Here is a 27,882-nt window from a genome sequence, read left to right as displayed (position 1 = left end):
GTTTAAGTAAATCTCTTTGTCACACACACATGCACACAATGTTCAGGCACGTTCTTCAGAGTCTGACTGTTCTTTTACTCTCCTTTATTCTTTTTCTGAAATAAAAACAAACAGAGAACAAGGTGAGACACGTTGTTATAATTTAACCCTTTTAGACATTTTTATGACCCTCACCTCCCACCGCAAAGCCCCCCTAAATGTTGCCTATGCACACTGTAATCAGCTTGGGAAGACCCTACATTACATACTGGAACATCAGCTCCATTATAACATTAATAAAAAGTCTATAGAAACGAAACTCTCCTGAGGAAGCCAATGTTTGGTGAAACATGTACAGCTGAAGTTACTACACATGCATTCAAGCCACATAGACTCTGAGGCCCAGATTCACATAGAATTACGTTGCTCCTGGGCAGCGTAACGTATGTGATTTACGTTACACCGCCGCAGGTTTACAGCGTAAGTGCCTGATTCTCAGAACACTTACCTGTAAACTTGCGGCGGTGTATCGTAAAAGCGCTCGGCGCAAGCCCGCCCAATTCAAATGGGGCGGGCACCATTTAAATTAAGCGCGTTCCCGCGCAGAGCGTACTGCGCATGCTCTGTCGGGTAAATTACCCGACGTGCATTGCGCTAAATGACGTCGCACCGACGTCATTTGCTTAGACGTTAACGTAAATGGCGTCCAGCGCCATTCACGGACGTCTTACGCAAACGACGTAGATTTTTTAAATTTCGACGCGGGAACGACGGCCATACCTAACATTGGCTACGCCTCATAGACCCAGGGGCAACGTCTACGTCGCAAAGGCTACGGAAACGTCGTAAACTCTCTGCGTCGAGCGCACGTAGGTTCGGGAATCGTCGTAATTTGCTAATTTACATAAGCGACGGGAAAAACGACGTCGGCGACACCTAGCGGCTGGAAAAAAAATTACATTTAAGATCTGACAGCGTAAGAGCCTTACGCCTGTCAGATCTAATGGGTATCTATGCGTAACTGATTCTAAGAATCAGTCGCATAGATACCCGGAGCCAGATTAGGACTTACGACGGCGCAAATGGTGTTGCGCCGTCGTAACGCCTTTGAGAATCTGGGCCTCTGTGATGGTTTTATGAGTTATGATTTTCGCACCTATAAAATTCCCTTTTGCCGTCTTCTCTGCAAATTGACTATTCTTGGTGGCATGTGGTGCCCTTGATCCCCTGACACCTGGGAATTTCCAGTCTATGGAATTTTTAAAGAATAACTGCAGTTTCAATCACAAAAGCCGACAAACTACAAAATAATTAACACCGTATATACTCGAGTATAAGCCGACCCGAATATAAGCCGATGGGCACCTAATTTTACCACAAAAAAATGGGAAAACGTATTTACTTGAGTATAAGCCTAGGGTAGGAAACGCAGAAGCTACTGTAAGTGGAAAAGGGGGTCAACAATGCCCATTTGTAGCTTTACTGTGCCCATTTGCAGCCTCACTGTGCCCATTTGCAGCCTCACTGTGCCCATTGCATGCATCACTGTGCCCATTGCATGCATCACTGTGCCCATTTGCATGCCTCACTGTGCCCATTTGCATGCCTCACTGTGCCGTGATCTCTGTGTCATGCAGTTAGTCGGGGACCGTCCAGTGTAACAAAGCCCCGCCTCGTCCTTGCCCGTGATAGACGGCTATCACAGAGGAGGAGGCGGGGCTTTGTTACACTGGACGACCGCTGTCTGACTGCATGACACAGGGGCTGATCAGGTATGCAGATTGGAGAGACTCGAGTATAAGCCGACGGGGGGCTTTTTCAGCACAAAAAAATGTGCTGAAAAACTTGGCTTATACTCGAGTATACGGTACATTTTTTGTAACCCAACTCCAGGCGAAAAAAATGTTTTCCCATGCAGTGGAGCTGTGACCATACTCAATGGGTCCACTGGTTTTGGTCTAGGTGTAGGGGTCTCCAAACTACGGCCCTCCAGTTGTTCAGGAACTACAATTCCCATCATGCCTAGTCATGTCTGTGAATGTCAGAGTTGTGCAATGTCTTATGGGACATGTAGTTCCGCAACAGCCGGAGGGTCGTAGTTTGGAGATCCCTGGTTGGGCAACGTTTATACTCACCCAATCCTCTACTCCACCTGCAAACGGTGCTCCCCCATGATCCAGTGGTGGACTATTCCTTATGTCCTCAGGTCGAGGCAGATATATGGTCATGAGGATGTTGGGAACAGTTCACAACACCAATGGACTGTGGGGGGGGAGTGGGCAGGAGCAACAGAAACCAGTCTTGTGTGGGGAAGATTGGGGGATTAGTTAAGCATAGCTTTTTTCTCCAATCCCCTAAACAAAAAACGAGCAGTTGACCCATTGAGCGTGAGCACAGCCCCCACTGCATGGTAAAACAATTTTTTTGGCCCGGAGTTGGGCTTTAAGGGCCAGATTCACAAAAGGGATACGACGGCGTATCTCCTGATATGCCGTCGTATCTGTTGTTCTATCTATGCGACTGATTCATAGAATCGGTTACGCATAGCTATCCCTAAGATCCGACAGGTGTAATTGTTTTACACTGTCGGATCTTAAGATGCAATACCGCGGCCGCCGCTGGGGGGAGTTTGCGTCGTAAACCAGCGTCGGGTATGCAAATTAGGAGTTACGGCGATCCACGACGGATTTTCGCATTCGCTACGTCGCCGCTAGTCTAGTTTCCCGTCGCAAAGTTAGTCGTCGTTTTAGGTGCCCTAACTTTAGTCAGCAAACGTATTACTGTCTAAAGTATGGCCGTCGTTCCCGCGTCGAAATTTAAAAATTAATGTCGTTTGCGTAAGCCGTCCGGGAATACGGAATTACGCTACGCGCGTCGCCGTTCGGAAAAATGACGCCACGGCGCGCAAAGCACGACGGGAATTGCGCAACTGAGCATGCGCAGTAGGTCCTGCGTGGGAGCACGCCTAATTTAAATGGCACACGCCCATTTGAATTGGCCCGCTGAGCTTTGACGGACACACGGAGCGGACCCAGAAACGGTCCGCTCCGTGTGAAAGAGCCATAAGAGTCAAGACTTATATTTGCCAATTCCCAGGAGAATTCAGGCAATCTTGGATGCCAAAGGTGATCCAACACCATATTAGGCAACGATTTTGATCTTTTACCATACTTGTTTCCATCATTTTGTCCAACCCCTGTAAATGTAATGGATTGTTCAGGAATGTCTTTGCACTGCAGAGATGTTGGTACATCTAGAGGAGATTATATGTATGTATGATGTGTGGCCGGCTTAATAATGGAGTTTATGGACCACATTCTGCTCTGTGTGATCATTAGCTTATTACCTGTTTGTCGTTCGGTTCTTCCCGAGAGGTACTAAAGAACAATTTAACTGCAATAGACAGAAGGCGAGAGGTGAGCAGGTCTTTATATAATACTGCAAAACAAAGCTTATGAGACAGTTCTATCATTTTCTAATAGTACTACTATGAAACAAGGGATGTTTAACATTTATCTATTTTAGTGTTACTCAACCTTTTTTCAGTCAAGGCAAAAATTATGGACAGTCTCGAGGAACACTCCAAAATTATGGACAGTCTCGAGGAACACTCCAAATTATGGACAGTCTCGAGGAACACTCCAAATTATGGACAGTCTCGAGGAACACTCCAAATTATGGACAGTCTCGAGGAACACTCCAAATTATGGACAGTCTCGAGGCACACTCCAAAATTATGGACAGTCTCGAGGCACACTCCAAAATTATGGACAGTCTCGAGGAACACTCCAAAATTATGGACAGTCTCGAGGAACACTCCAAATTATGGACAGTCTCGAGGCACACTCCAAAATTATGGACAGTCTCGAGGCACACTCCAAAATTATGGAAAGTCTCGAGGCACACTCCAAAATTATGGAAAGTCTCGAGGCACACTCCAAAATTATGGAAAGTCTCGAGGCACACTCCAAAATTATGGAAAGTCTCGAGGAACACTCCAAAATTATGGACAGTCTCGAGTCACACTCCAAAATTATGGACAGTCTCGAGGCACACTCCAAAATTATGGACAGTCTCGAGGCACACTCCAAAATTATGGAAAGTCTCGAGGCACACTCCAAAATTATGGAAAGTCTCGAGGCACACTCCAAAATTATGGACAGTCTCGAGGCACACTCCAAAATTATGGACAGTCTCGAGGCACACTCCAAAATTATGGACAGTCTCGAGGCACACTCCAAAATTATGGACAGTCTCGAGGCACACTCCAAAATTATGGACAGTCTCGAGGCACACTCCAAAATTATGGACAGTCTCGAGGCACACTCCAAAATTATGGACAGTCTCGAGGAACACTCCAAAATTATGGACAGTCTCGAGGAACACTCCAAAATTATGGACAGTCTCGAGGAACACTCCAAAATTATGGACAGTCTCGAGGAACACTCCAAAATTATGGACAATCTCGAGTCACACTCCAAAATTATGGATAGTCTCGAGGCACACTACAAAATTATGGATAGTCTCGAGGAACACTCCAAAATTATGGACACTCCAAAATGATGGACACTCCAAAATGATGGACAATCTCGAGGCACACTCCAAAATTATGGAAAGTCTCGAGTCGCACTCCAAAATTATGGACACTCCAAAATTATGGACACTCCAAAATTATGGACAATCTCGAGTCACACTCCAAAATTATGGATAGTCTCGAGGCACACTACAAAATTATGGATAGTCTCGAGGAACACTCCAAAATGATGGACACTCCAAAATGATGGACACTCCAAAATGATGGACAATCTCGAGGCACACTCCAAAATTATGGAAAGTCTCGAGTCGCACTCCAAAATTATGGACACTCCAAAATGATGGACACTCCAAAATGATGGACAATCTCGAGGCACACTCCAAAATTATGGAAAGTCTCGAGTCGCACTCCAAAATTATGGACACTCCAAAATTATGGACAATCTCGAGGCACACTACAAAATTATGGATAGTCTCGAGGCACACTACAAAATTATGGATAGTCTCGAGGCACACTCCAAAATTATGGACAGTCTCGAGGCACACTCCAAAATTATGGACAGTCTCGAGGCACACTCCAAAATTATGGAAAGTCTCAAAGGCACACTCCAAAATTATGGAAAGTCTCGAGGCACACTCCAAAATTATGGACAGTCTCGAGGCACACTCCAAAATTATGGAAAGTCTCGAGGCACACTCCAAAATTATGGACCGTCTCGAGGCACACTCCAAAATTATGGACAATCTTAAGGGACCCCATTTTAACATGTAAAAATCTATTCTAATAATTTCACATGAATGCAGCAACTTCCACATGTGGGACACCCAACGTTAGAGGTGATTTATTCTTCCAAAGCAAATACACTTTTGCAAACTGGTACTGAATGGTATTCCAATGTTCCTCTTCTCCCTCACTTTTTCTCCATCGCTAATGTGACCCCAACGCTGATGGAGAGGGGCAAGGGAGAATAAAACAAGCATGCTGTGCAGGCAACTTACATCCTCCTTATCAACTGATGATGTCATTGGTCGTTAGAACGCTAGAAGGTGGTAATGGAACACAATGTAAACCTGTGGCTTTATGTGACTAAGGCCCCGTACACACGACCAAACATGTATGCTGAAACTGGTCCGCGGACCAGTTTCAGCATACATGTTTGGTCGTGTGTAGGCGCGAGCGGGCCGAATTCCAGCAAACATTTGCCCGCCGGGCCTTTTCCCAGCAGACAAATATTCCTGGACGTGTTTTAAAACCGTCCGCTGGAATCCTGCCGCTCGGACATGTACGGTCGTCAGTACAGACCTACCGTACATGTCCGAGCGCCCGCCGTCCCTCGCATGCATCGAATGACTTTGACGCATGCGTGGAAGCCTTTAAATGGCAGGCCCGCCCACGTCGCCGCGGCGACGGCGTGGACACGCCCCGCGTATTGTTTACGCGCGGACTTCTGTACGATGGTTAGTACAGCCATCGTACAGAAGCCCTCTGGCAGGCATGTACGGTGAAAACGGTCCGACGGACCGGTTTCATCGTACATGTTTGCTCGTTAGTACCCGGCCTAAAAGGTAGGCTTCATCCACATGCTGGCTTGTATTCATTTTTTGGGCAATATTTAGGGATTTTGCAAAGCCACACCTGAAGAAAGGCCCTAAATATCTTCCTTTACCTTAGTGCCGTCCTCCTTCACTTACCTCATTCTTCGATTTTGCTTTTAAATGTCCTTATTTCTTCTGAGAAATCCTCACTTCCTTTTCTTCTGTCTGTAACTCCACACAGTAATGAAAGGCTCTCTCCCTGGTGTGGAGTTTCGTGCTTGCCCCCTCCCTTGGACTACAGGAGAGTCAGGAAACTCTCCACGTTGCAGATAGAGAAAGGAGCTGTGTGTTAGTGGGCTTCCTGACATTCCTGTAGTCCAAGGGACCCCACGTATTTGACGAAAAAATCCCAGTGCGCATGCTCGAAATTACGCCGCAAATCGTCATTGCTTTACACGTGAACGTAACTTACGTACAGCCCTATTCGCAAACGACTTACGCAACTGACATAAATTTTTCAAAATTCGCCGCGGGAACGACGTTCATACTTAACATAGGATACCCCTCATATAGCAGGGGTAACTTTTCGCCGGAAATAGCCTAACGTAAACGACGTAAAAAAATGCGCCCGGCGGACGTACGTTTCTGAATCGGCATAAATACCTAATTTGCATATTCCTCGCGGAAATATACAGAAGCGCCACCTAGCGGCCAGTGTAAATATGCAGCCTAAGATACGACTGTGTAAGACACTTACGCCGGTCGGATCTTAGGGAAATTCTGGCGTATCTTGCTTTCTGAATACAGAAAGAAGATACGCCGGCGCTTCGTAGCACTTACGCAGCGTATCAATAGATACGCCGGCGTAAAGGCTATCTGAATCCGGGCCCTTGTCTATAGTAGCAGGGTTTAATAAGGGGAGTGTTTATTGTACCTGGACATAGGGTGTTAAGTGGGGGATGGGGGTGGATATCTATAGAGTGGAGATTTCATCACAAATTGAATCAATCTTATTTTTGAAGTGATTGGCGATCTCCTGGGCCGTGAGTTAGTGAATGGAGGCAGTGGAGGACAAAGTAGGTTTAAAGTTAGAGAAGAGTTGATGGGGCCTGGATGAGAAGGTATTAATAAGAGTGAAAAAACAGTTCTGCATGGCAGTGTGGAAGCAAGAATTGTATTTTTGGAGGTCTGATTTAGAGTGGTTGAAGTCTTTGAGAGACTTAGTCATACGCCACAGACGCTCAGGAGCGTGGCTACGTTTTTTGAGACTTCTGGTGCCCTCTGTTTGCCAGGGTTGAAAGGGTCGGGGTCTGATTCTGTGTGTAGTGAGGGGGACAAGCTCGTCCAGGGTGGAGAACAGGGACCTATGGTAGACAGAAGAGGCTAGATTGGGGCAGGATAGTGTGAGATTTTGTCAGAGGCCTCGTACACACGACCGAGTTTCTCGGCAGAATTCATCCAGAAACTCGATCGGAGCTGGATTCTGCCGAGAAACTCGGTCGTGTGTACACTTTTTACAGAGGAAACCGACGAGGAACTCGTCGGACCAAATAGAGAACATGTTCTCTATTTCCTCGTTGTTCAATCAGGAAAGTTGGCTCGCCGAGATCCTCGGCGGCTTCAACACAGAACTCGACGAGGAACTCGATGTGTTTCGCACGTCGAGTTCCTCGGACGTGTGTACGGGGCCATAGATTTTTAGCTGACATGCCCAGCCTGCCCTGTGCAATCCCAGCCTGCCCTGTGCCACCCCATCCTGCTCTGTGCCACCCCAGCCTGCCCTGTACCACCCCAGCCTGCCCTGTATCACCCAGCCTGCCCTGTACCACCCCAGCCTGCCCTGTACCACCCCAGCCTGCTCTGTACCACCTCAAACAGCCCTATACCACCCCAGCCTGCCCTGTACCCCCCCAAACAGCCCTGTACCACCCCAGCCTGCCCTGTACCACCCCAGCCTGCCCTGTACCACCCCAGCCTGCCCTGTGCCACCACAGCCTGCCGTGTACCACCCCAGCCTGCCCTGTACCACCCCAAACTTTCCCATGCCACCATAACTTGCCCTATACCACCCCAACCTGCCCAATGGCCACCCTAACTTGCCCTGTACCACCCCAACCTTTCCCATGCCATCCCAACTTGCCCTATGCCACCCTAACTTGCACTATACCACCCCAACCTGCCCTGTACCACCCTAACTTGCCCTATACCACCCCAACCTGCCCTATGCAACCCTAACTTGCCCTATACCACCCCAAACTACCCTATATCACCCAACATGCCCTATACCACCTTAACCTGTCCTATACCACCCCACTACACCAACCTGACACTATACCACTCTATACTACCCTAACCTGCCACTATACTGCCCTATACTATCATTTACAGGGGCTGGTTTCGGGTGCGCCCCATGCCCGTGCACTGCCTGCTTGGTACTGGGCAGCCTAGACAGAGGGGGGGTGACACCATGTTTTACTGCACCGGGTGACACCAACCCTAGTGACGCCACTGGGTCAGTAGCAGACTAGAGAAGATAAGTGAGCTTCGAATGATTAGAGGGACAGAGAGTGAAGAACCTGGAAGGTGCTCTGTGGGGATCTGAGTTTTCCCACTCCACCTCCCTTGCGTCTACTAGGTCTAGGGGAGTGAACCCAGAGAAGGCCACCATGGGAGAGGGAAGCAGGAGAAGCAGTGTCGGATTCATGAAGCCAGGTTTCTATGACCGCAAGTAGATTAAAGGAGTTAGCGGACATTGCAGAGGGCACAGGAGAAGGGGAGGCTGGCTTTGGGAAGAAGAGAAATTGTGTGGATTGCAGCTGCCGCCTCACATCCTGTCAAGTCTTACTCTCCGGACCCCGGCTACTACTGGATGGAGAGCGGAGGAAGATCACTGCCAGGGAAGGCAAGGAGATAGGCAGGTGGCCAGGATTTGAGCCAAGGCAGAAGAACATGCAAGCGAAGCTGAATGGGCATGCGCCCGAAACTGAAGAAACTGAAGAAATATTCCCTCCGCTCCAACCAGCACATGATCATCAGAAAGGGACACAGATAATGGGAAAAACACAACCCCCCTATGCTAGTATGCACCATGGAGCGGGGGGGGGGGGTGTAATTCAATTTTTTTTATTTTAACTCTGCACTGACTGTCTTTGAAATTGCCCCGCCCCCTATTAAATCCAATCTGGGGACAAAACCAGGGACAGACTTGGTCCGGGGACAGTGTCCTCAATCAGGGGACTGTCCCCTGAAACTGGGGATGTCTGGTCACCCTAAAGTAAGGGGAGGAGATGCGCTGGACAACTAATCTTACAGATACAACTGGCCCTTTTGAAATTGAGTTGGACGCCCCTGCCCTAGAGAATAAAATGGTGGTTGTCGCAATATTTTATGTCACACTGTATTTGCGCAGCCGTCTTTCAAATGCATTTTTTTGTGAAAAAATTACTTTAATGAATAATAATTAAAAAAAAATTAACCAGTAAAGTTAGCCCAATTTATTTTTGTATAATGCGAAAAATTTTACGATGTGAAAATCGTCAGAGAATCGTGATTTTTATTCTAAGCAAAATATTGTGATTCTCATATTGGCCAGAATTGTGCAACTCAAGTATACAGAGATAGCTAGATTCAGGTAGATGTGTGCATCTTTGAGGCGGCGTAGTGTATCGTATTTATGCTACGCCGCCGTAAGTCAGAGAGGCAAGTGCTGTATTCACAAAGCACTTGCCTCCTAAGTTACGGCGGCGTATCGTGAATGGGCCGGCGTAAGTGCGCCTAATTCAAATGAGGATGAGGGGGGCGTGTTTTATGTAAAATACTTGTGACCCGACGTGATTGATGTTTTTTTTTACGAACGGCGCATACACCGTCCATGGACATATCCCAGTGTGCATTGCTTTAAAGTACGCCGCAGGGACGTATTGGTTACGTCCAGCCCCATTCACGGACGACTTACGCAAACGACGTAAATTTTTCAAATTTCGACGCAGGAACGACGGCCATACTTAACATTGACTAGGCCACCTAGGGGGCAGCTTTTTCTTTACGCCGGCGTACCTCTAAGGCCGCGTACAAAAACATGTACGATGAAACCGGTCCGCCGGACCGTTTTCACCGTACATGTCTGCCCGGGGATTTCTGTACGATGGCTGTACTAACCATCGTACAGAAATCCGCGCGTAAAACAATACGCGGGGCGTGTCCGCGGCGTTACCGCGACGATGACGTGGGCGGGCCTGCCAGTTAAATGCTTCCACGCATGCGTCGAAGTCATTCGACGCATGTGAGGGATGGCGGGCGCTCGGACATGTACGGTAGGTCTGTACAGACGACCGAACATGTCCGAGCGGGCAGGATTCCAGCGGACTGTTTTAAAACAAGTCCAGGAATATTTGGCCGCTGGGAAAAGGCCCGGCGGGCAAATGTTTGCTGGAATCCTGCACGCTCGGGCCTACACACGACCGAACATGTCTGCTGAAACTGGTCCGCGGACCAGTTTCAGCAGACATGTTCGGTCGTCTGTACGGCCCATTAGGGAAACGGCGTATCTTTACTGCAACGGGCAAGCGTACATTCGTTAATCGGCGTATCTAGTCATTTGCATATTCTACGCCAAACTCAACGGAAGCGCCACCTAGCGGCCAGCGGAAATATTGCACCCCAAGATACGACTGCGCAGGCCGTCGTATCTTAGCTAGGTTTAAGTGTATCTCAGTTTGAGAATACACTTAAACATATGACGGCTTAGATTCCGAGTTACGACGGTGTATCTACTGATACGCCGGCGTAACTCTTTGTGAATCTAGCCCATAGTGTATATACAGTATATATTGAATGTTCGGTTACATTTCAGAACAGGTGTAAGCCTATAATCTATGTAACATTCTCATTTCATACTCACATTTCCTGTGAAGGTAGCTCAGAAAACCGTACAAGAAGAGGGCGACCAGGAAGAGGTACATACCGTCTTCAATAGATGGTCCCAACACACCTGGGAAATGAGGAAGCAAAAAAGTCAAAGGCTGTGTAGACAGTTTATATTCTCTGGGAAAGAAAAATACTGTGCTTATTCAAAAATAGTAACAAGCCGCAACTAGAAATGTTATACAACATTAAACAAAATAAACAAAAAGAAAAAAGCTGCGCTAGTAAATAAGTGATGATGTGTTGTGCTGAAATCCGCACAGTGGCCCGGATTCACGTAGGAGATACGACGGCGTTTCTCCAGATACGCCGTCGTATCTCGGAGTCTGAGGCGTTGCATCTTGGCGCTTGATTCAAAGAATCAGATACGCCAGAATTAGTATAAGATACGACCAGCGTAAGTCTCCTACGCCGTCGTATCTTAACTGCATATTTACGCTGGCCGCTAGGGGCGTTTACGTAAGGCTTTTTCCGGCGTAAAGTTATCCCTGCTATATGAGGCGTATATGAGGCGTACCAATGTTAAGTATGGACGTTGGGGCAGCGTCTAATTTTCGGTCGATTGCGTAAGTCGTTCGTGAATAGGGCTGTGCGTAATTTACGTTTACGACGAAAGCATTGGCTTCTTGCGGGTTAATTTGGAGCATGCGCACTGGGATACTTTCACAGACGGTGCATGTGTCGTTTGTAAAAAGCGTCATGTACGTGGGGTCACATAAAATTTACATAACACACGCCCAACATCTACCACATTTGAATTAGGCGGGCTTACGCCGGCCTTACTCTACGCTAAGTTGCGGAGACGTAACGTAAATAGGATACGTTAAGCCCGGACAAAGATACGCGATTCTACGTGAATCCGGGCCTTTGTGCGAATTTCAGCACAACACATTATCACTTATTTACTAGCGCAGCTTTTTTCTTTGTTTATTGTGTTTACATTCTCTCCCATTCTGCATGTCAGGCTGAAATGCTTCTTAGATTTACCCGCAACTTGGAGAGTCTGACTTTGTGACATCGCTTTTGTGGAACTGGCGTGGTTGACGATGCAGGAATAGCGGGCACCATGGAGCTCAGGGCTAGCTGTGAAGCGCTGGTAGCCGGTGATGGTGTAGGTGCCGTCTTGGTTGTTGCCGTGAGTGGAAAGGGAGGTTCCAGGCATTAGAGTCGGACTTGTCTCTCCTGGAAGCTGAACCAGGAAGTCCACAGAGATTTCCAGAGGGTGGAAGTGGGAGATCTCACAGAAGAGGGTCACCTCCTCGCCAGGACGGGCGAACAGCGGGGAGGGCAGAAGGGTGATCTGAGGCTTCGCTGGAGAAACAAAGAAGAATATGGATCAATATGTATTATATTGGGGTTCAATTATAACATTAGAGCTGTTTATAGAAACCGATCAGGTCTTAGCAGCTTCAATATGATTGAAAAGGATTGTCATTCAAATTCGTTATACTCCTATTGTGTTTTTAAAACTGAACTCCAGGCAGGGCAATCTTAATGCAAGGGCACTGCCCAGGGGCCCCAGGTACATGGGGGGCCCACAATAATCTTGCATTACATCATACTTGCCAACTGTCCCGGATTTGCTGGGACAATCATGCTTTTTATTAAACTGTCCCGATATGGTCGTGTCCCAGGAAGCGTCCCAGAACCTATACTGTGCCCTCCTAATCCCAGTGTTGTGCCCTCCTGACCACCCCTGTACTGTGCCCTTCTGCATTCCCCCTGTACTGTGCCCTTTGTATTGACTAGTCTTTGATTTATGGAATGTTTTCCTTTTGTAAAATCGATTTTATTGAAAGTACTAATGAATATATGTTTAATTCTATCAACTATTTATACTTTATTTCTTGGAAGTAGGTGTGTAAATGGGGCAAGCTGGTAGGGGCCCCAGTGGATTACTTTGCCCAGGGGCCCATGATGCTATTAAGATGGCCCTGACTCCAGGTATGGTTTGTATTGCATAGTTACATTGGCCCAGCTTGGACCAATGTATGTGTGCATATGCCAATACTGTTGGAAACATAAGTAGCCAAAGCACAGGAGTTAGTGAACCCATTAAAGCATTTACTAAAATCAATAATCACACACTTACATAAACACAGAAGTGCTGCTAGACCACGGAGGGAATCCGATATCTGTTGTGGTTGGAAGCCAAAGCCCGCAGAGCGGTCAGCAGCTGTCACACACCTAGGGTGCTGAACCCGCCGCGAACATGAAACAATGGCAGCGTCTACGGCCGTGGCAAGCAAAGAAACATGGAAAGGGGTGTATACTTGAAAAAAGAGGTGGTGTCTCCGAATCGCATTGTACAGTCAAGGGGAACAGGTTTCCTCTATGGTTTCCTTGGGTCACTGGGGAAGCCATCCTATTGGATGCTGCTGCCCCATATGACTCTAGCAGCCATCTTTGGTCAGACAGAGCCTATTTAAAGCGGAGTTCCACCCAAAAATGGAACTTGTGCTTTAAGTGAAGGTGACTCCCTGACATGCCACATTTGGCATGTTATTTTTTTTTGGGGGGGGGGGGGCGGAAACACCTTTTTTTAAGGGAATCCAGCTCCCACTTCCTCCCGGGGCTCTGTGGCCTCGGAATGAAGTTCACCTCTCCCCCTCCCTCCTTGTAATCTTCTGGGACACGTCACACGCCCACAGTCAGAATGCCGGCGCCGCAAAGAGGAGGGGGGCGAGGCTTCGCAAGCCCTCATCGCTGGACCGTGGGACAAGTGAGTGTCCGATTATTAAAAGTCAGCAGCTACACTTTTTGTAGCTGCTGACTTTTAGATCGGTGGAACTCCGTTTAAGGCCCTGGCACCTGGGTTTGGTGTGCTAAATGCAGGTGGATAGCGTAGGGAGAGGTACTCCGCCTGTCAGGGACAGTACTAGTGATAGGGAATGGTTTCTGACAAGGAGGGAAAGCATAGGGTTGGTGATTTCTTTGGCCATCTTCCCAATAGGCCACGAGATGGCCAGGCTGCATTCTCCTTACAGATGCTGTCAGTTTGGCAGACCAGGGGCAGCCAGCCCATAAGGGGCACCTTTCCCCCCATAGTTTGCATATGGGGCACCAGACTAATGTCTTTTCTATGAGGTCTGTCTTATTAGAGCCTGAGACTCTAATTGGCTTGATAAAGTTTGTGCTCGGGGTGTTGAGCACTGCGCCCCAAACTCTCCCACTTGTGATACCAGCGTATCAGTATTCTCTATCGGTTTCCGGCCTCTCCTCCCGGCCAATCAGGAGGCGGATCTAAAGAAGACCGGGTTAGCCGGGATGAGAAACTGGGGAAGCCGCGGCGCCGTGACTGGTGAGTGGGGGTTTGTTTGACGCCCCCCAAAAATGTTTAGCACCAGCCGCCACTGGAATGGACGAGATGTAGCTGAGAAAAACAGACAAACAACACCCACCTCTGAACAAGCAGCCTATCAAACACGTGAAAGGTGTGTCTGAAATGCTGGGTGTGGCTTATTTCAGGCCATAGAATGTGCCATTTATACAGATATCATTTACAGAAAGTGGCACAGACACTACATAGAGGTAAGGTATATTATATAACTATCACATATATATATTGTATATTACCTGTGACCTGGAGATGGATATCTCTCTGCGCCCTCAGGTATGGCACATAGATGATGCAGAGGTAGGTTCCTTCGTGTGAGGTCTCAACCTTCTCCAGTATAAGTGATGCGTCACCCTTGGAATGTACGGTGGAGAAGTTCATGGTATACCCCGGGAGCTCCTCCTCAATCCTGTCGCGCCACCCATCATAGGCGTAGAGGACCTTCCCATCTCCCAGAGCACGGTGGCGCCACTCCACGGCAAAGCGACTTTGCTTTCCACGCCATAAGCCACAGGGCAAGGCCAGAGACTTACCTAGAGGGGCATTCACCTTCACAGAGGAGGTATAGACAGCTAGAGAAACTGAGAGGAGAAAGACAGACATTGAAAACATGAGATTGCATTGGAGGCTTACATAAAGACACACAGGAAATTGTTGATATGCTTAAAGGGGAAGTCCACCCTAAAACTAAAATCGCTACATCTACTGGCATCCATGATCTAAGACTAACCTATCTAGCCCAGTAAAGAATAAATCTCTATACATACTGGGACGGGAGGGCCCGTGGAACCCAGAATCCCTTGGAAAGTATGGGATACCCTTGTTTCAGCTCCCCATGCACCTCTTATGTCTAAGTCACCCTGTGCTATCCTGGCATAGGGTAACTGAGAAAATATATCTTGGATTACTTAACCACTTAAGCCCCGGACCAAAATGCAGCTAAAGGACCAGGCCCCTTTTTGGCAAATCGGGACTGCGTCGCTTTAACTGACAATTGCGCGGTCGTGCAACAAACACAATTGGCGTCCTTTTTTTCCCACAAATAGAGCTTTCTTTTGGTGGTATTTGATCACCTCTGCGGTTTTTTTTTTTTTGCGCTATAAACAAAAATAGAGCGACAATTTTGAAAAAAATTCAATATTTTTTACTTTTTGCTATAATAAATATCCCCCAAAAATATATAAAAAAAAATTTTTTTCCTCAGTTTAGGCCGATACGTATTCTTCTACCTATTTTTGGTAAAAAAAATCGCAATAAGCGTTTATCGATTGGTTTGCACAACATTTATAGCGTTTACAAAATAGGGGATAGTTTTATTGCATTTTTATTAATTATTATTTTTTTAATACTAATGGCGGCGATCAGCGTTTTTTTTTCGTGACTGCTACATTATGGCAGACACTTTGGACAATTTTGACACATTTTTAGGACCATTGTCATTTTCACAGCAAAAAATGCATTTAAAATGCATTGTTTATTGTGAAAATGACAATTGCAGTTTGGGAGTTAACCACAGGGGGCGCTGATGGGGTTATGTGTGACCTGAAGTGTGTTTACAACTGTAGGGGGGGTGTGACTGTAGGTGTGACGTCATCGATTGTGTCCCCCTATAAAAGGGATGACACGATCGATGCAGCCGCCACAGTGAAGAACGGGGAAGCCGTGTTTACACACGGCTCTCCCAGTTCTTCAGCTCCGGGGACCGATCGCGGGACTCCAGCGGCGATCGGGTCCGCGAGTCCCGCTGTTCGGACCGGGTCGCGGACGCGCGCCCACGACCCACGGCTGGGTACTAGTACAGGACGTACCTGTACGTGGATTTGCCCAGCCGTGCCATTCTGCCGACGTGTATGTGCAGAAGGCGGTCCTTAAGTGGTTAAAATGGGACAGTAATATTTATCCAAATTATCTTCCAGGATATATATATAAAGACTATTCTTGGTTTGTTTGACTCTGAACTCAACATGTTAATTTAAAGAGCTGATCACATTGGCCTCTGTACAATGTAGGAGACGGGCCGACTCCTAGTGGAGCCACTGCTATTGTGAGAATATGTCCTGTGTTAAACTCATGATAATGTATCATCTTCTGTGTGAAGCTCTGTGACAACAAGTCTGACCTGTAGTGAAATCCTAATTTATCATAACAATGACCAGGCTGCTTAAAGGGATTCGTTAATTAGCTCATGTTAATTAGGTCTGGTCACAGGTGTATTTTCAGAGTAATATGAGCAGGAGATATGCACCTCCTCTTTTTACTGTATATAAGACTTGTATTCCTTTCAATAAAGTCAGATTCCTGCTCGACCCTCAACACAGAGCCTCGTCTCGTATTTGGGGGAGAATTATTCGTATGGGTTTCTTGTTCGGCTGGTTGGAGTGTCCGGTAGCTGCCTTTGTGTTCGGGTATGGAATGTCCTAAACGACTTTAACCCCTTTAACCCCTTTCGTACTCGGGGTGTCGTTACACATACCTTTTCTGAGGCCCCTCTGCTCCGGTCCAGTCCCATGCTGAGCTGTCAGTAGTGGCTTCGCTGTGGAGACGGATGCAGAAGAGGCAGCTGACAACGGAAGCCCCATAGTAACTCTATGGGTGACTTCACTCTCCATTCATTTCACAGCCATTGTTGGCTGTCTCCTGCACAGAGCTTCAGCTGCTGGAGACCCGGACCGGATTATCTTCAGAAAAGTTATGTACAGTATTTATAATAAGTATATTAATTTCTACTTTACAGGCTTAGATTGGTTAGTCTTAGATCGTGGATGTCTGTAGATGTAGTGATTTTTTTTTTTTTAACAGAAAGGAGATGTATAGGTAGATTCAGAAAGAGTTAGGCCGGCTTATCAGTAGATAAGCCGACCTAACTCAGAATCTACGCCGACTTATGTTTAAGCGTATGCTCAAACAGAGATACGCTTAAACATATCTAAGATACGACGGCTTGCGCCGTCCTATCTTAGATTGCAATATTTTGGATGGCCGCTAGGTGGCGCTTCCATTGCGGTCCGCGTAGAATATGTAAATGAGGAGATACGCCGATTCACCAACGTACGCCCGGCCGACGCAGTACTTTTACGCCGTTTACGTTAGAGATAGGCCCCCTAAAGTTAGAGCTTAGCCCTACATGGAATAGTAATGTCAAGTATGGCCGCCGTTCCCGCGTCGAAATTCGAATTTTTTACGTCGTTTGCGTAAGTGGTCCGCGAATAGCGATTTACGTCGTTTACGTCCACATCGAATATTTTGGATGGCCGCTAGGTGGCGCTTCCATTGCGGTCCGCGTAGAATATGTAAATGAGGAGATACGCCGATTCACCAACGTACGCCCGGCCGACGCAGTACTTTTACGCCGTTTACGTTAGAGATAGGCCCCCTAAAGTTAGAGCTTAGCCCTACATGGAATAGTAATGTCAAGTATGGCCGCCGTTCCCGCGTCGAAATTCGAATTTTTTACGTCGTTTGCGTAAGTGGTCCGCGAATAGCGATTTACGTCGTTTACGTCCACATCGAAATCAATAGGCCCGTACGGCGTACTTAGCCACAATGCACACTGGGAAATGTAGGCGCCTGGCGCATGCGCAGTAAAAAAAAAAACGTCAAAAACGTAAGGTCAAGCCTTATTAGCATTAAACACGCCCCCCTTCCACACATTTGAATTTGGCACCCTTACGCCCGCCCACTTTAGGCTACGCCGCCGTAACATAGCAGGCAAGTACATTGTGAATCATGTACTTGCCTAGCTAACTTACGGCGGCGTAGCCTAAACACGCTAAGCTACGCCGCCGTAACTTTGCTCCATTGTACCTGAATCTACCTAGTAGTGATTTTAATGTTAGGGTGGACTTCCCCTTTAAATAACTACATTGGGAATGTTATGTACAGCAAGAAAACACTTTATCAAAGCACACAGGCACAGGTACAAAGTAGCAAGAGGCTTGCTATTGGGGGGATTTGGCAGGGGGAGGAGCCAAGACCGCAGCCGGGGGACCCAAAAACAAGAGAATCTGGACTGCTCTGTGCAAAACCATTACACAGAGCAGGTAAGTATATGTTTGTTATTTTATTTTTATTTATTTTTATAAACACAACCTTTATAATCACTTTAAAGAGGAAGTAAACCCTCTGCAAAAAAAAAAGCACCCTACAAGACAAAGGCTTAATGAGCTAATATGCATAGCATACTAGCTTATTATGAATTACTTACCTGAGATCGAAGCCCCCGCAGTGGTCCTCGCTCCCCTCCTCCGTCGCCCCCATCTCTCCCGGAGTGATTTCTGGGTGTCACACCCGTGCATGCGCGCGGGAGCCGCCAGTCACAGCACGATCGCGGTTAGAAACGGCATGCTCAGTGCGCATGCGCATGTCTACCACCGGTCTCCTAAGCCGTGGAGGTTTAGGAGATATTTCGAGCACCTACAGGTAAGACTTAATCTAGGCTTACCTGTAGGTAAAAGTGGTCTGTAAGGGTTTACAACCACTTTAAGAATTTTTTTTAAGAATTATTTTTTAGGTTTGCTGTGTGTATGGGGAACCAAACTTAAAGGCCCGGATTCACAAAGGACTTACGATGGCGTATCTCCAGCTACGCCGTCGTAAGTCCGAATGTGTGCCGTCGTATCTCGGCGCCTGATTCAAAGAATCAGATACGCCAGAATTTGGCCAAGATCCGACCGACGTAAGTCTCTTACGCCGTCGTATCTTGGGTGCATATTTACGCTGGCCGCTAGGGGCGCTTCCATAGATTTACGCGTAGAATATGCAAATGAGCTAGATATGTACTTGCGCCCGCCGCCTTGATATACGTTGTTTGCGTAAGGTGTTTTGTAGGCGTAAAGTTACCCCTGCTATATGAGGCGCAGCCAATGTTAAGTATGGACGTCGGAATAGCGTCGAATTTTACGTGGTTTACGTCGTTTGCGTAAGTCGTACGTGAATGGGGCTGGGCGTAGGTTACGTTCACGTCAAAAGCATTGAGTTTTTGCGACGTGATTCTGAGCATGCACACTGGGATACGTCCACGGACGGCGCATGCGCCGTTCGTTCGGCCCCTCATTTGAATGGGGTCACGGCTCATTTCAATACAACACGCCCACTGCCTTGTTCATTTGAATTACGCGGGCTTACGCCGGCCCATTTACGCTACGCCGCCGTAACTTAGGGCGCAAGTTCTTTCTGAATACGGTCCTCGCCTCTCTAAGTTACTGCGGCGTAGCGTATATGAGATGCGCTACGCCTGCCTAAAGATACGCGATTCTTTCTGAATCCGGGCCAAAGAGTTTTTTCCTCCAAATATGACAGTAAGGCCCCGTTCAGACGACCAAACATGTCTGCTGAAACTGGTCTGCGGGCCAGTTTCAGCAGACATGTTCGGTCGTGTGTAGGCACGAGCGTGCAGGATTCCAGCAAACATTTGCCCGCCGGGCCTTTTCCCAGCGACAAATATTCCTGGACGTGTTTTAAAACAGTCCGCTGGAATCCTGCCCGCTCGGACATGTTCGGTCGTCTGTACAGACCTACCGTACATGTCCGAGCGCCCGCCATCCCTCGCATGCGTCGAATGAGTTCGACGCATGCATGGAAGCATTTAACTGGCAGGCCCGCCCACGTCGCCGCGTCATTGTCGCGGCGACACCGCGTCATCGACGCGGCGACACCGCGGACACGCCCCGCGTATTGTTTACGCGCGGCTTTTTGTACGATGGTTAGTACAGCCATCGTACAGAAAGCCCCGGGCAGACATGTACGGTGAAACCGGTCCGGCGGACTGGTTTCATCGTACATGTTTGCCCGTGTGTACACGGCCTCAGGCTGCATTCACATTGTAACGCCGCGTACGCGGCGTATTTTGCCACGATTTGTTTACTTTTTTTTTTTTTTTACAGATAATTTCCATTGATGTCTATGCCCGAACACCAATGCCGCCTAAAAAAAAGGGTCCGGGACTTGTTTTCAGGCGGCAGGCGTACGGCATTTCGGCGTTCGGCGTGAGATGTGAATCATCTCATAGACATCAATGGAAATTCGCCCCTCCAGCGGCATGAGCGTCGCGCTTCAGGCGTATATACGCCGAGGTGTGAATGCAGCCTAAACGTGTACTTCGGTTTCATTTTGGATAAAGGAAGGGAGGGTTATTATAACACCAGTCAGTTTGTTGTTTGTTTTTTTGCCTTTTGTGTCCCATTGGGGACATTTTACTACACTTCCTGTCCCATAGCCATATACAGGAAGTGAGGAAATCCTGCCAACTTGAGGGAATCCCTGGTTGTCACCAGAACTGGTGTCCCCATTGGAAGAGTCTGGTGACAATCCTCATTTTCGCTTTCATTAAAAATGGTCACAGGGCAAGTAAAGAGGTTGAATATCCTTAACGGGGACACCGACAGCAATAAAAAATAAACCTGACGAGTTCTAATCTCTCTCTACTTGACCTTACCTGCCATATGGTCCTTCTTGTCCCCTGCTGGTCCCAGCACAGAGCTCACAGCGATCCCTTTTTTATCATCCCTCATGGACATGGTGTACCACTCCTTACCCAGAGATGGGGGGCTGACTTGCTCCTCGGTCAGAGAGCGCACCCAGTTCAGTGGCACCTCCTGGGGTAAATGACGCGTCAGCTCACAGGAAGTGAACCCTGAGGAAAGAAGCTGCCCAGAGGGGTCTAAGAGAAAACAGAGGAGACATTTATGGACAAATGCATAATAGCATAATAGAAAGACACTTAGGAGGCCCACTAGACCCACTTACAATAAAAACACATAGCCGGATTCAGTATTACTTACGATGGCGTATCAGTAGATACGCCGTCGTAAGTCCGAATCCGCGCCGTCATATCTTTAAGCGTATTCTCAAACTGAGATACGCTTAAATGTTGCTACGATACGACCGGCGTAAGTCTCCTACGCCGTCATATCTTAGCTGCATATTTACGCTGGCCGCTGGGGGCGTGTACGTTGATTTACGCCTAGAATATGTAAATGAGCAAGATACGCCTATTCACGAACGTACTTGCGCCCGATACGCTGTTTACGTAAGGCGTTTTTCAGGCGTAAAGATAAACCACCAAAAAGATGGCGCAGCCCATGCAAGGTATGGACGTCGGAAGTGCCGTCGAATTTTACGTCGTTTGCGTAAGCGTACGTGAATGGGGCTGGGCGTAGGTTACGTTCACGTCGAAAGCAAGGAGTGTTTGCAACGTGATTCTGAGCATGCGCGCGCATGCGCCGTACAAACGGCCCTCATTTACATGGGGTCACGATTCATTAACATACAACACGCCCCCTACCTGCCTATTTTGAATTAGGCGGGGTTACGCCGGGCCATTTGCGCTACGCCGACGTAACTTAGGAGGCAAGTGCTTTGTGAATATAGTACTTGCCTCACTAAGTTACGTCGGCGTAGTGAAAATTGGATGCGCTATGCCGGCATAAAGATACGCCGCCGTACGTGAATCTAGCTAATAGCATGCAACCCCATACAGGTGGCCTGAGCCATCAACATCTGCTATGAGTCTCTCAGTCTGATAAAGTGGATCTCATTCACCTTCATATATTTCTTGTGGGATATTGTTGATAAATAAGAGCAGGGAGCAGGAAGTAATGAGTCAGGTGGAGGATTGCGAAAATTACCACTCCGGGTGTCCCAGGTAGGCAGTGCAGCGCTCACTGAAAGTTGCCCTGACATGAGAGCGGCAGCCTTCCAGTTTGTGCAGATTTCTTCTCCTTGTGCTCTATGTAAGTGTCCAGCAGTTCAGCCTGAGCACTGTGAACAGACTGGTCTCAATGTGTGCTGTGCGCTGTCAATGTGCGCTGTGCTACGGTGTCAACGGCTGTGCAGTTGTGTGGATCTCAGCGCTGGATTGTACTCCCTCCCGCTGTGCTGCAGCTCCTCTCCTCTCTGCCAGCCTGAATAAAAGGGGGAAGTGGGGACATGCAAGCGTGGAGCCGCACACACAGGCTCCTGATGATGAGATGAATAGGAGAGGGAGAGAGAGGATGGATGGGAGTTGCAGAGAGCAAGAGAATGGGGAAGAGATCCAGTTCTAGTGCCCTGTCCCTCTGGTCTGCCCCCAGTGCCCTGTCCCTCTGGTCTGCCCCCAGTGCCCTGTCCCTCTGGTCTGCCCCCAGTGCCCTGTCCCTCTGGTCTGCCCCCAGTGCCCTGTCCCATTTTGTTAAAGTTGTTTTTGGTAATATTTAATTGTGTAACTTGATTCTGCATACAACATTTAACAGTGTCATTCCATGAGATAATCTACGAGGGCGTGTTTAGGGGCGCAATTAGGCATGGAGCAGTGTATGAATTAGGTGGGGCAACTGGTGGCGAGTAACTCTTGAGGCCTGGCTAGTAGCTCAGGGCTGAAATTTTGAGCCCTGCTGTAGACCACAACAATTTCTCACCTGACAAATAGAAGACCAGGGTGCCGGGCTCGGGGGTCACTGGAGGTTCTGGCGTCAGCCCGGTGGAATCGCCGAACACTAACAGGACGGGCGTCTGACGGATACTGCGGGGTGAGCCCACCTCTTCCACCAACCAACAGGTCAGAGGATCGGCATCTAAGGCAGGAAATTCTCCAAGCAGGATGACCGCTGCAAGAAAGAACAAAATACATAAAGAAGAGAAGAGGTGAGACCTGAGAGCGCAGTTGATAGAGGAAAAAAAAAATACAATCAATTATAAGATTAGGGGTGTTGCCCATAGCGACCAACTTTATTCTATACCTTACTTTTCTTCTCGATTTTGAGTTTGAACAAAAATCCCCCAAAATAACACAAAAGATTGTGAAAATGAACATTTACCTTGGCAACTGCCTGTACAATGGAGGGATTCAATAAAGCATTTGCCTGGGATTGGCACATTACTGTGCCTAATTTATTAAAGCCTTACGACAGTTCCGTTTCGACATTGAATGAATTCAGGTAGTTCTTACCTGTGCCATTATCAGAATGTGTCCCCTTTAAGGGCGATAGCAGGCATGCCCGGGGGACCCAATGTGGGTGGCCAGCGGCTGCAATGTCTGCCAGCCACCTGCAATCGCAGGAACGAGAGCAGTAATTTTTTACCATTTATTTATTTACAATTTTAGGGCCAGATTCATAGAAGAAGTACACCGGCGTATCTACTGATACACCGGCGTACTTTCAAATTTGCCGCGTCGTATCTTTAGATTGAATCCTCAAACCAAGATACGACGGCTTCTGGCTTCGATCCGACAGGTGTACGGCTTCGTACGCCTTTCGGATCGTAGGTGCAATACTTCGGCGCCCGCTGGGTGGAGTTCGCGTATTTTTCCGCGCAGGGTATGCTAATTAGCTTTTTCCGGCGATCCACGAAGGTACGCGCGCCCGTCGCATTCTCTTACGTCGTCGCTAGTCGGCTTTTCCCGGTGTATAGTTAAAGCTGCTATTTCGTGGCGTATAGATAGGCCTGCCATGTTAAAGTATGGCCGTCGTTCCCGCGTCGAATTTTGGATTTTTTTTTTTTTTGCGTAAGTCGGCCGTGAATAGGAAAGGACGTAACTCACGTCTACGTTCAAAAAAATTACGTCGGTGCGACGTCATTTCGCGCAAAGCACGGCGGGAGATTTCAAAACGGAGCATGCGCATTTCAATCGACGCGGGAACGCGCTTCATTTAAATGAATCACGCCCCCTACCCTCCCAATTTGAAATACACGCCGAGAAATACACTACGCCTCAGTAACTTACGGCGCAAACTCTTCCTGGATTCGAAATTCTGCCAGGTAAGATACGGCGGCGTAGTGTATCTCTGATACGTTGCGCCAGGGTAAATGACTGTGAATCTGGCCCTTAGTTTTTATTATTTTTTAGATCGTTTTTTAGTTTAAAAGCTTTAAACAGAACCCTGATGTATCACTTTTTAGACAGAAAGGGACAGATTCATCGTCCTTTTCTCTGCAGCCTCAGCTGCAAAGAAAGAATGAACAGGAATAGCTAGGTACAGAGCTTCCCATTCATTCATAAACTGAGGCATAGTAAACACAGTTATAACTCATTTATAAATTAATAATAATAAAAAAAAAATTAAAAAAACAGTAGCGATCACTGACTATATTTATTAAGATAAGGAACGGGCCAGTAAATGACACATTTACCGGCTCTTACCCCACCCTCCATCCTGACAGACCCCCACAGCAGCCGGCAGGAGGTGGGAGGGAGGAGCTCAGCAGCATTGCGGGGGGAGGGGGACCAGTAAACAACACAGGGGCCCAGGATTAGACATGTGCACAACAAAAATGTTCGTATTTTTTTGTTCCGTTTCGTCTCGTTCCGTAGATTCGTAATTTCGTAAGATATAAGTTTTCCTATTCGGACCCGTTCGTATTTTCGTAAAAGTTTTGTTTTCGTTTATACTGAATGATTCGTAATTCTGTCCAATTTATTTTCGTTGATTTGAAATTCGTAATTTTGTTAGATAATAATTTTCGTTTAATGGATTCGTAATTTTGTACTTTCGTAAATACATACAAATACATATACTATTCTTCCTACTGACCCCAGTGATGGGATACTATTCTTCCTACTGACCCCAGTGATGGGATACTATTCTTCCTACTGACCCCAGTGATGGGATACTATTCTTCCTACTGACCCCAGTGATGGGATACTATTCTTCCTACTGACCCCAGTGATGGGATACTATTCTTCCTACTGACCCCAGTGATGGGATACTATTCTTCCTACTGACCCCAGTGATGGGATACTATTCTTCCTACTGACCCCAGTGATGGGATACTATTCTTCCTACTGACCCCAGTGATGGGATACTATTCTTCCTACTGACCCCAGTGATGGGATACTATTCTTCCTACTGACCCCAGTGATGGGATACTGTTCTTCCTATTGACCCCAATGATAGAATACAATTCTTCCTACTAACCCCAGTGATGGGATACTATATCCCATCACTGGGGTTAGTAGGAAGAATGGTATTCTATCATTGGTGAAAGTAGGAGGAATTGTGCGCCATAGTTGGTGTCAGTGGGAGGAATAGAGCCCCAAGGGCCAGATAAGGGCAATCAAAGGGCCGCAGTTTGGAGACCACTGGTTTAGACAAAGTATGCCAGCTGTGTGAAACGCGTCACCTTTTGCCCCTGCCATTGCTTTTTGTCTCATGATTTTATCTCCTCAATAAACTTTTCTATTTTTGCATCCAATATGGGAATGCTGCCATCCTATTTTTTTTTTTTTTTACTTAGTTCTACACTTGCCTTGATGTCAGGAACTAAAATTACTATACAATAGCACAGTGGCTAAGTGGTTAGCACTTCTGCCATACAGCACTAGGATCGTCAGTTTGCATCCCAACCACGTCACTACCTGCCTGAAGTTTGCATGTTCTCCCTGTGCCTGCGTGGCTTTCCTTCCACACTCCAAAGACATGCTGGTGGGTCAAATGGCCATAGTATGTGTAAGTATAAATGTGAGCTAAAGCGGAGTTCCACCCAAAAATGGAACTTCCGCTTTTCCGTTCCCCCCCCCCCCCCTCCGGTGTCATATTTGGCACCATTCAGGGAGGAGGGGGGGAGCAGATACCTGTGTAATACAGGTATTTGCTCCCACTTCCGGCAATAGATCGCTGCAGAATCCTTGGCGATCTACACCATGTCCGGCTCTCCTCCACCTGCTGTCTTCTGGGAGACACACAGGTCCCAGAAGACAGTAGGGACCAGTAAGGATGCGCAGCGCGACTCGTGCATGAGCAGTATGGAACCAGGCTGTGTAGCCAAAATGCTTCACTTCCTGATACCCTTACTGAAGATGCCCGGGCCTGCACCCAGGAGCCGAGGGACGGATCGGCTTCGGGTGAGGACATTGCAGGTGCCCTGGACAGGTAAGTGTCCTAATATTAACCACTTCCCGACCGCCTCATGTACATATACGTCGGCAGAATGGCACGTACAGGCACATCAACGTATCTGTACGTGCCTGCCTAGACGTGGGTCGGGGGGGGGGCGATCGGGACCCCCCCCCGGTACTTGCGGCGGTCGGGTTCCCTCGGGGAGCGATCCGGGACGACGGCGCGGCTATTCGTTTATAGCCGCCCCCTCGCGATTGCTCCCCGGAGCTGAAGAACGGGGAGAGCCGTATGTAAACACGGCTTTCCCGTGCTTCACTGTGGCGGCTGCATCGATCGTGTCATCCCTTTTATAGGGAGACTCGATCGATGACATCAGACCTACAGCCACACCCCCCTACAGTTGTAAACACACACTAGGTGAACCCTAACTCCTACAGCGCCCCCTGTGGTTAACTCCCAAACTGCAACTGTCATTTTCACAGTAAACAATGCATTTTAAATGCATTTTTTGCTGTGAAAATGACAATGGTCCCAAAAATGTGTCAAAATTGTCCGAAGTGTCCGCCATAATGTCGCAGTCACGAAAAAAAATCGCTGATCGCCGCCATTAGTAGTAAAAAAAAAAAAAAATAATAAAACTATCCCCTATTTTGTAAACGCTATAAATTTTGCGCAAACCAATCGATAAACGCTTATTGCGATTTTTTTTTACCAAAAATAGGTAGAAGAATACGTATCGGCCTAAACTGAGGAAAAGAAATATTTTTTATATATGTTTTTGGGGATATTTATTATAGCAAAAAGTAAAAAATATTGCATTTTTTTCAAAATTGTCGCTCTATTTTTGTTTATAGCGCAAAAAATAAAAACCGCAGAGGTGATCAAATACCACCAAAAAGAAAGCTCTATTTGTGGGGAAAAAAAGGACGCCAATTTTGTTTGGGAGCCACGTCGCACGACCGCGCAATTGTCTGTTAAAGCGACGCAGTGCCGAATCGCAAAACCTGGCCTGGGCATTTAGCTGCCTAAAAGGTTCGGGGCTTAAGTGGTTAAATACCCGATGACGCAATCTCACACTATCAATTGACTATACGGGTGTACCCATAGACCCATAACAGAAAAAAAACAATATGGACGCCAACGAAATGAAAGTAACTGTCTTGGAAAGTCCCCGGGTTTTTAATAAAGAGGCAAAAGGTCGAAACGGGGGAACAGATGCAATAATCTCTACATAAAAAAAAAAAGGATAAAGTATATAGAGAGGGGAAGACAGAAAAGGGGGATGAAGTATATAGAGGGGGGAAGACAGAAAAGGGGGATGAAGTATATAGAGGGGGGAAGACAGAAAAGGGGGATGAAGGGTTAAGTTTGGCGTGCTAACGCAAAGGCGATGAAGAGGAAAGGAGGAGAGGGAGGGGGAGACGGTACGTATAGGAGAAGTCGTACACAGAATTACCCGTACTTACCCAGGGGGGAAACGAAGAATAATAATTTGTAGATTGTCGAGGGAATCATGGCGACAAAAGGCCTCGATGTCACTGTTATAATCGGTTTCTAGAGATCAGGCGTCTTGCAGGGAGATCGCAGGAAATGAACGACCCTCTGCCCCTCGCTGTGAGTTCTCACCCCCTCTAATACAACATTTACCCCTCGCTGAGTCTCCTCGCCCCCTCTAGTATAAGATTTGCCCCTCTCTCTGCTCGCAGATCCTCTGCTCAGTGTGATGAGATCTGTGCCTCTCTAAAGCTCTTTCACTTTCAC

The 27,882-nt window shown here is 47.5% G+C and overlaps 1 protein-coding gene across 1 annotated transcript; it reads right to left on the bottom strand.

Moving 5' to 3' along the window:
• Positions 1 to 27,882, bottom strand: LOC120914311 (TAP binding protein). Its single transcript, XM_040324958.1, has 8 exons — positions 27,588 to 27,882; positions 22,702 to 22,890; positions 20,742 to 20,966; positions 14,548 to 14,889; positions 11,959 to 12,282; positions 10,949 to 11,038; positions 3,326 to 3,372; positions 1 to 95 (listed from the first exon to the last, which is right to left on the bottom strand). Exons 1-8 carry the CDS (start codon positions 27,634 to 27,636, stop codon positions 75 to 77), a joined length of 1,287 nt encoding a protein of 428 aa, XP_040180892.1. The 5' UTR covers positions 27,637 to 27,882; the 3' UTR covers positions 1 to 74.

Source organism: Rana temporaria, chromosome 9 (genome assembly GCF_905171775.1).
Source record: "Rana temporaria chromosome 9, aRanTem1.1, whole genome shotgun sequence".
NCBI classification, from domain to species: Eukaryota; Metazoa; Chordata; class Amphibia; order Anura; family Ranidae; genus Rana; species Rana temporaria.
This window is presented reverse-complemented; position numbering and strand designations above follow the sequence as displayed.